Genomic DNA, 9,471 nt, shown 5'->3' on the forward strand with positions numbered 1-9,471 from the left:
ACAAAACAACTTTGATTGGGTAGGTATGGTTGAAGCATACTGCCCTCTGGTGGCTAAAGCTATAATGACTAGCGAGTGTTCTGCTTGAAATATTTTAGAGATTATTTTAAAGCCCCTTTTTTAAAGGGAAATATATCACAAAGTGCTTTCCAGGGGTAACAATTTGCATTGGATAATTAACACAAAAAAGGATCAAAACATGTAAATAGATAAAAATGATAAGGATTACTCTCACTGGCACTACTGAAAAAGAAATGTCAGAGAAAGTAAACATTTAAAGCAACTTAAGAACTGTAAAGAGCAACTGTTCAGCATAAAAATGTGTTACTGTACCTAGGGCTGGGTATTGTTCAAAAATTTTCGGTACCGGTACCAATACCGATACCTTCACTTCGATACCGGTTCCTGAACGATACTTTTTTCGATACCAGTTTTATAATATCAATTCGAAGAAAAAGAAAATTACACAACATAAAAAAGTACAAATCTTGAGTTTTATTTTAAGCTCTGATTTTTCCATTTACATTTTTCCTCTTACATAAAAAAAAAAAAAAAAAAAAAAATCTGTGTCTAATATTCACTGTAACATTGTGAGGACCGTTTTACTTAGCAGTTTACCATGTCTGACAAACAAGCCCGTTGAATGGGATCCTACTGACAGCGCACCGCTGGTATGTGGGGGTCTGAGCGGCTCCGACAAAGAATATTGGAAGGCTGATATGGATGAACTGACTGCAGTGATTAAGTTTTCAGGTGGATTTTCCCACTTAAAAACATAATAAAACTACTTTATTCCCACTGATCACAGCAAATATAGCTGCAAGGCAAATAAAGGATAGAGTAGCTCCGCCCAACGCGCATCAGAGCCACTTTTGCACCGCGCAGCCAGAGCAGCAAAGCAGCTTCAGCCGCGCGTCAGAAGCTGGAACAAGCATCAAAAAAGGAAGCAGCAGACGTGATTTTGCTTCTCCTGCTGCGTCCAGTTTGAAATTGCAGCATTATTACAGCATTACTCCGCTCTGGCTTTGCTCTGCCCACGGGCTGCTGAGAGGAGGATGGTCGCGCAGGCTGCGGTCCGCTCTTCTTGCAGTCAAACACCGAGCAACTTTCTGCTCTTAAATTGTTTCCGTGCTCGATGTATTGCATTGCACACTATTAGCATCAGTCTTAATAAAGTGAAGCCGCACTTTTGACCTGGGGGCATTTTAAAGGGGTTCCGCGACGCTCCCAACCAGTTCACAACAGAAACACATGAACCCTGGCTGTAGGCGTGACCACCTGTGTATTTTTCCTGGATGACGCAATCACGTTAAGTGTTACAGCCAATCACCGAAACTTGGTACCGAAAGACGAGGCATGTTTCGATACTCTGTAGAACCGAAGCATTTCGGTCGGTACCATAAAAGAACCGAAGTTCGGTACCCAGCCCTAACTGTACCCTTCTTTGTGTCTATTTTATTTGTCTTGTTCACTTTTAGTTGTTTTGGGAACAGATGATCCAGGAGAGGAAGTTGAGGTTTTCAGTAAAAGAAACACTTTCTAAACACCAAATAACTTGTTCTCCTGGCTAGAAGCAGCGGTCTGTCCGAGACATGCAATCAACAAAAGATGTTTACATTCAGAGGCCCACATTTCCATGTTACTATTGATCAGGAATGGATTCTGCATAATTTCAAAATTTACTCCGATCTAAACCAAAAGATCAGGAATCATGATGAGGGGTTGAATTTCTGAGGGGCTCAACTTGCTACAATTTCTGTGGTCTTTTCTAGCTGACAACGGCCTGAATCCCACCTGGCCCAGGAAGTCTTTCCACTTCACAGTCTGCAACTCTGCCTTTGCTTTCCTGCGTTTTGGGGTTTATGAGATCGACATGTTCAATGACCAAAACTTTCTTGCTCAGGCTACATTCCCCATTCAAGGGCTCAAGACAGGTATGCGTTTCATAGTTCTTCCTGGAGAAAAAAAAAAAAATCAAATGTTGGATGGATGCAGGTGACTAAGTTTGTGTGTTTGTGTGGCCTCAGGCTACAGGTCGGTACCGCTGAAGAACAGCTACAACGAAGACCTGGAGCTGGCTTCTCTGTTGGTCCACATGGATATCACCAGAGGCAGGGTGGGTTGTTCTTTCAATCTGAGCTGCTTATAAAAGCTATTCAGCAACAAGTTCAACTGGCATCAGCAAAAGGTTGTACTTAAGATTAGAAAAGACATTAAACACTAGAACTCCCAGAATTCTGATCTTACCAGAACTCCCACTGGCCGTCAATTTGACAGATGGCATTTTTTCCGCAGTGTAATGCAAGAGCAGTGATGATGTCATCGACTGAAATGGTCTTGGTGTGCGATATAAACCCATTATAGATATGTAAACCTTAAAACAGGTCTAATATATATATATTTAAAGGCTGTATTATATGCTATTATTATTTGTTGTCTAAATTTGTGTTAAAAATCAATCAGAAAATTCAAGACTGTTTTAGTATGTAGGTTCGAAGTTCCAAATTACAATTTTATTTACAGAAATTGATTGGCTGTGACAATAAATGGAATGATTGTTTACACTTGTGAACAAAAAATATTTTTAAAATAATAACATATTACAAATCAAAATATTTATATGCTGTTTTTTATGAACCCTTCCTTCTCATACCTAATTTTTCAGCGCAAATTTTGAAATTCGGATGCGTTAAGTGATGCGCAGGAAACACATCATGGTTTGCAAATGGTTTTGAGATATTGTTGAAGAAGTTAACGCCCCACTCATCAGATCAAAAGCTGGATAGCTCCATATTTCTCCCCCCATATGCTTTCTGAACATAAATCAAGTCAATAAATGCCACAAGGTCGTTTCTGTTTGTGTCCCATGAATCATCCTCCAAAATTCTGCAGTCCCATATGTGAGCCAACGTATCCGGGCCACTAAATGGAAAGGAATGCTGGATGTTGAGCTTCACATATTCAATGGGTCCCTCGCAGTGTTGCTTTTAACAGCAATCTTAGATTTTGTCTTCAGGACTAAAACTATTATTACTTTTAGTCACATTTTAGTCAATGCGATATCTTGTAGTTTTAGTCAGTTTTAATCGACTAAAATTTAAGGGTTAAGTCTGGTTTCAGTCAGTTTTATGTTGCAAAAAAAAAGTTACCGTTTACAAATCTGAATAACAACCAGAGTATTTACCAGACTGACAGACCTGCCTAGATACTACAATAGCTGGGTATAGAATGCTGCACTGCAGTTCATCATTGCTGTTGGGAAAAAAACTTAGATTTATAGAATTCAAATAACGTTTTCTGTGAATGAATGCCCTGCTTTATAAAAAAGTTTCTCACAAAAGCTGTGAAAATAGCAGATCTAGTTCAACACATCATATTGGTTAATATAGCAGATAGGCAAGCTAACATAAGTAGAATAAAGGAAGAGGTTTAGACATACAAGGTTTCATCCCAAAGCAAATACTTCCAGATCTACTAAGAATTATGCATTACACACTGATCAATAAAATCTTCATTGCTCCAAAAAAAGCATAGAACCAAAAACAATCTTCTTTGGCAATTTTGGCTTTATTTCTAAGAATTTAGCCCTTGTTACCGCTGCTCAGGGGTGAAAGTAGATTTAAATTCATAGGAGTTTGATTTAAAAAAAGATACACAGAGAACCTTCGTTATTACCTTATAATGCCATGGCATTCTTTACCTAAATTTCAATATGTTAACTAAAATGTTGAAATACTCAACATAGATGGAAATGATGACAGAGAAATATTCAAAGATCCATATTCCCTTTCATTTGGGTATTTATAAAAAAAATAAATCGTATGCAATGAAATATTTTCTCTGGATATAATTTGGGGATTCCTTTTGGTAGAAATTAAAGAATGTTTAGCATCACCTCTCGTGACCTGGAAGAAATAAAATCTTTATAGTTAGAGAAGGACTTTTTAAGCGTGGCACAGGATGATCAGCCACATATAGTTTATTAAATGTATTGTGGAGGATTTTCTCGAAGACCCGCCCTCTCCACTTTAAAAACAAATTAGTGTGCGAGAGCATGCACAAACCCATTTCTACTCGTGCACACTGTGTTTAAAATTTGCTGTTCTCATAGCTCAGACAAGCTCACTATGCCCGAACGTGCACTCTAACCCCTAAATCACTCAATCACTATTTAGAGGGGGGACTATATAGTGAACTCAGTCAACTTACTGTTCGGACAGTTAATCACTTCCTCAGCCTATGGTGACAGCGGGCCGCGGTGACAGAAATCCCATAATGCTTTGCGAGGAGAGCTCTCCGCACAAAGCATTCTGGGATATATCTGCATCTTCTGAGGCCTTTCTTTTCTTCTCATGCACTTCGTAGACACTTTTTCTCTTACGACCCTCTGCCATTAAACACCGGTGAAAAAGATGAGCTTCATTGACTGTCTGAAACCGTAGCTCACCACACATATACACCTGAAAGTGCTCATGCGCAGAAAAAGATGGCTAACAGGGCGCGCATGTACGACGGCCATACGTAGACATATCACCAGAATGATTGACAATTAGGAGGACCACTTATTAGATCCACCTGAAATTAAAATATTGTCCTCTATACCTTTAAGTAGCGAGGGCAGGAAGAGTCATACTGCTGAGAGCGAACCATCAGAGCTAAGCTGCGTGTTTCTTCACAAGCACCGCTGGAAGATCAGAGTACAGAATCATTCTGGCTTATAAGCCTTGTCTGATGAATCACTGATACAGCTGCGTTTCGCGGGGGATCATCCTCAGACATGCTGTCAGACTCTGGGCTGCTTCTTATTGACGGCACGAACGTCAATCAACCTTGGGAAGAATTTGCAATGCAACTAATAGAGCCGTCAAAATGAAGGCTGTGGGAGATCAAGGTAAAATTAAGCATATTTAATTTTTAGGTTTTATTTTTATTTTAAAAACCAAGTGAAAACGAAGGAAATATAGAAATGGGATAAGTCAGTTAACATTACCAACATGAGATTAATGTAAATTATGTTCTTTCACTTCAAAATCTGGTCAAAAGGACTGCCCTGGGAGTTCTAGTTTAAGCCACACGGGTATTTTATTTTCTCAGCTGTATTCTAAGATGGCCAAAAACTGACTACAGATTCACAACTCTGGGGTATCGGTTCCCTTATCTATGAAGAAGTGGTCCTCGTCTTTTTCACACTGCATATATGGCTATCATTTCCAGAGCAGTATCTGGTGCCGTGTGTTCACACCAGCATTAGATTTGAAGACTTGTTGATGGCCAAAGTGCAACAAGCTCATCTTTTCATTTTCACATGCTAGTTATCCACTTATATGGAAAACTTTTCTCATAGATGGATAAATAGAACCGACTATTGGTTTGGTTCTAAAGTTTGACACATACATTTTACATTTCAGGGTAAAAAATCCCTTCTGTACTTTTAAATAAATTCCTCTCATCCCAGGTTTTTTATTTGGTATTAAATAATCGGTCAAATGTGTGGATGATCTGTTAAAAATGAGATACTGGCATCGATGTACAACTGATTGGATTTGTTTGCATTTCTTTAGCTTTAGGCAAACAGTAAAGTTAATACTGTGAAGTGAACTTTATCTTAGCGATCTCAGCCCACTGTCAGCTATGTGACACCGATGAAAAATGTCCAAATCGACCCCAATCTGTGGAGCTAATAGTAGTAACAATACTTCAGTGTTAGTTAGCGCTATAACTTTGCACAATATTTACATTTTCTGAGACACTAAATTTGGGTTTTTATTATCTCCAAACCATAATTGCTGAAATCAGAGAAAAAAACTGCTTGTGATGTTAAACTGTATATTTCATATTAGTTCATCCTAAAATAAACAACAAACATTTTCTAATTTAAAAAAGGAAACTTTGAGTCTCCACTTTGAAACGCCTTCCCTGTTATGGGAGCAGTAAAATCAGACCCAGCTGAGGGTCTCCAGGAAGGCGTCTTGGCCTTTTTGTTTTTTAAGTCTTCAAACTGCAACCAAAAGCAGCAATTTGACTTCGATCTGAATGGATCTGGTTTTATGCCATCTGTAAAAACAAAAGTTGCAGCATCATTAACATTTTCGCACACGTTTAAATTTGCAGATAGAAATATGTCAAATGTTGTAGTTGGTCTAGGATAGACATTTCTACCTTTTCTGAGGTGTACATTAGAGGGCAGAGGAGATTATCCCTCCTTGTTTTTTTTTTGTCTTCCTTCCAGGAGGAAAACGGGGAAGTCTTGAGTCCCTTCTCTGCAGCAGGAACCACGGCGGTACCGGCGTCAGCCCAAGTGGGACGGGAGCGTTTTGGGGAGCTGGGCTCTGTGTCCTCAACATCCTCCTTGTCCCCGCTGCCCCAGTCGCCTGCCCAGGCCATGTCTTACGGCGGGAGGGAGGGCTCCTTTGAATCTCGCTACCAGTCCCCCATAGATGATTTCAGGGTGTCCCAGGAGGCCCTGTTGGACCAAATGGACCCTCAGAACCGAAGGTGAGCGAGCGGCCCAGCTGCTTCCAGTAGGACAGTGAGGAGCTGGACATCATCCTCTCTGTGTCTTTCCTCTAGGGCGCTGAGGAGGACCAGTCACCTCTCCCCGTACTGATGATGTCACTGACTGCTGTGATTGCTGTTTCCATGGAAACGCCCACCACCGCTTTGGCCTACATTTCAGGCAGCTCTCCCTCCTTCAATTCCCCTTAGATCCCCCCCCTCCCTCCTCCGCCCAATATGGCCTCTGTGCCCAACTGAGGAAGAAGGGAAGGACGCTGCTGGAAGGGGAGGGGGGGTGCTGACAGGAAACTGACGGCTGCGGACAGGAAGCAGAAACGGTATAAAGAACGTTCTGGTCCTGGACTGTAATCTCTGTTTGTCAAGCTCAAGAGCTGCTTCGTTTGGAGACCAAGTGCAAGAAAAGAGAGAGAGCGCCGGAACGGTTCTGGTTCCTCTTCTCCTCGCTGTCTATGGTTTATATATTTATTCCTGCTGTGCTGTTGGCCAGAGAACAGCATCCGCAGACCTGCTCTCAAAGAGCCGCCGTCTCCCATGTTTTTAAATGTTCCAATTATTTAAACGTTCATGTGACTTTACGTTAGCGTGAATCACGAGGGCTTATACGGCTACTTTTAACGTCTCTGCTTCGTGAAGGACATTACGTGCCTCCGCTCTAACGCTTACTTACAATCTGGACTAATATCACTGAGCTGTTCTTTTCTTTTATTATTGTGTAAGGTGTGAGGAAGAGGTCATAGCTGGTTTTTGTGTTCTAAGGACCACCATGTTTCTCGATGACATTCCAGAAATTCAAAAACTGCACATCATTCCATGGTCCTGCTTCACTAAGCAGTCAGACATGCGTCTGTCTGTCTGTCTGTCTGTCACAGCCTTCGCTGATCCGTCAGGCTCGGACACATGTTGGGCCTGGAAGATGGTTGCTCTTTGTTTTGTATCACGTAGAGATTTTGTTTGCCTCCACAGACCATGTTGTTGTCTTCTAACACACCCATGTTAAAATGACAGCTCTTTTTTCTTGCTTTAAAGGAATTATAAATCTTTTTCAGAACATGTTTCACCTTCATTTTCATGTAAAGAAAAAAAGAACAAATCTGTAAGAATGGAGAACAGTGGAACAAGCTGATTTTCATTTTCGTTAAGGAGCAACTTTTTTTTTTATGGGTGAAATCCTGTTTTTTGTTTCCTGCCTTTAATTTTTTACTTAAATCATCTTCTGGTTTCTAACAGATATCCATTGTTTTCAAATCCTCCAGTTCCATCCAAAGAAAAGCAACCCATGACCATAATGCTGCCACCACCATGTTTCACTGTGGTGCTCTTTTAGAGAAGCTGTTTTTTTTGTTCCAGTTTTGACTTTAAAAACACTTTTATCCACACATACAGAAGAAAACAGGAGATTTTTGTTACACATTAGAACAGAACATTCCAGAAATTACTTTAGTGTTGCTGTGTCTCACCATCCCACTGACCGGTTCACTGAGCAAAATTTAAGATCCTCATGATTTTGAATTTAAGGACTTGCTTAGACTTGTATAAAAATAAAAAAACTGGATGTCAGTGAGTAAAGTATACTTTAGAGGAAATCAGAACATTTTGAAATTCCGAATCTAGGAAGGATTGCATAAAATCTGAACAGCTAATAATCAGGTAATGAAATGTAGGATATACAGTACATCCAATTTTTCCATTGAGGATAATTACATTTAAATAACACATTGATTTCTGAGATTTTTAAGTGTAAGAAACCTTAAGGCCCTGTAGGAATCGTAATGATTTAGCTTCATCTCAGATTGATGTCAAGTTTAAGATCCAGCTGCTGAATCAAAGTATAACATTCGACTTGCACAGCGTGCGTCATATTAAAGTAGTCATAGTATATATTTTATTAAAAATCAAAGCTTGTATTTTAACAGGTGTGTGAACCAGGGATTCAGGACCGTGTCCATGGTGATCATCCTTCTTCTTACTAATATTATGCTGCAGCATCAGCTATTCATCCCAGTGTTCCAGTTTCACAATGAATCGAATGTGTTTCAGCGACGCTCACATGGATCTAAGGTTCTGAGCGTAAGGCATTGATTTTTGAAGATCAGCAGTGACCAAATAGTGAATTAATGCACTGCCAAACAGAGGCCACATGAACTAGACCAATGGTTCCGGTGTGGTGAAGGCCCTGACGGTCCGTCCGTCCAGCGCTGACGCTACAGGGACGGGGGGAGTCTGTGCTTAGCAGACGGTATCAGTGGAGGCAGAGCAGAGGTGTCCGTACAGGTTTGATTTTAAAACCATTTATTCAGAATCTGTGTTTGAGACACATTTAAGCCATAAAGGATGATTTAAGGTGAAGGTTGGCTCGTTACTGCAGGGCTGGGGCATTTGCACTCTGATATTAATCCCAAAGCTCCTTCCCATTGCATGTACTCCTCCAGACTGTGTTTACTGATCGGTTGGTGGAGTCCTCTCTCTCTAGCTTTGCTTTTATTTTCTGGTCTGTCTGCACACATCACATTAAAGCCACATCTCCCACAGCCATGATCACGTCAGTGACGGATTGCTCCTCAGCACCTTGTGAACACGTGCAGAACGTGTCCCAGACTGAACTGTCTGATAGTGTTGTACAAATATTCCCTATACTGAGGTCAAATCAAGCAGGTTAACTTAGGACACCTGTCAGGGGTCTTTATCTGTAATTTGTTTTGCTTATTCTTTGTTTTTGTTTTTTGCAAGTGACGGCCTCATTTACATTTGCCTTCCTGTAATGTGCCTAAACTACGAAGAGAAGTATTAATTTTAATTTTTTTGCCTTTTCATATGAAACATATTCAAGCCTGAAAAGTAAATAAAATACTCACTGCTTTATACATCCTTACTGCTCTGATTTTATCAAATGTTCAGTAAGTTTTTTATTTTTTAAACCTGATACTGCAGCATGGGAAAAGCATGATGTGGACAGCA

At 40.3% G+C, this 9,471-nt stretch overlaps 1 protein-coding gene across 1 annotated transcript in view; it reads left to right on the forward strand.

Moving 5' to 3' along the window:
- Positions 1-9,377, forward strand: part of plcg1 (phospholipase C, gamma 1) — a 43,534-nt gene extending 34,157 nt beyond the window's left edge. Inside the window, exons 30-33 of the mRNA XM_038271338.1 lie at positions 1,773-1,934; positions 2,028-2,116; positions 6,230-6,495; positions 6,571-9,377. Of these exons, the coding sequence (XP_038127266.1) occupies positions 1,773-1,934; positions 2,028-2,116; positions 6,230-6,495; positions 6,571-6,607 (554 nt within the window). The 3' untranslated portion in view covers positions 6,608-9,377. The remainder of the gene's footprint in view (positions 1-1,772; positions 1,935-2,027; positions 2,117-6,229; positions 6,496-6,570) is intronic.
- The last annotated feature ends 94 nt before the right edge of the window (positions 9,378-9,471 follow it).

The sequence above is a fragment of the Cyprinodon tularosa genome, unplaced genomic scaffold (genome assembly GCF_016077235.1).
Source record: "Cyprinodon tularosa strain WSP-4 unplaced genomic scaffold, ASM1607723v1 ctg8, whole genome shotgun sequence".
Taxonomy (NCBI): Eukaryota; Metazoa; Chordata; class Actinopteri; order Cyprinodontiformes; family Cyprinodontidae; genus Cyprinodon; species Cyprinodon tularosa.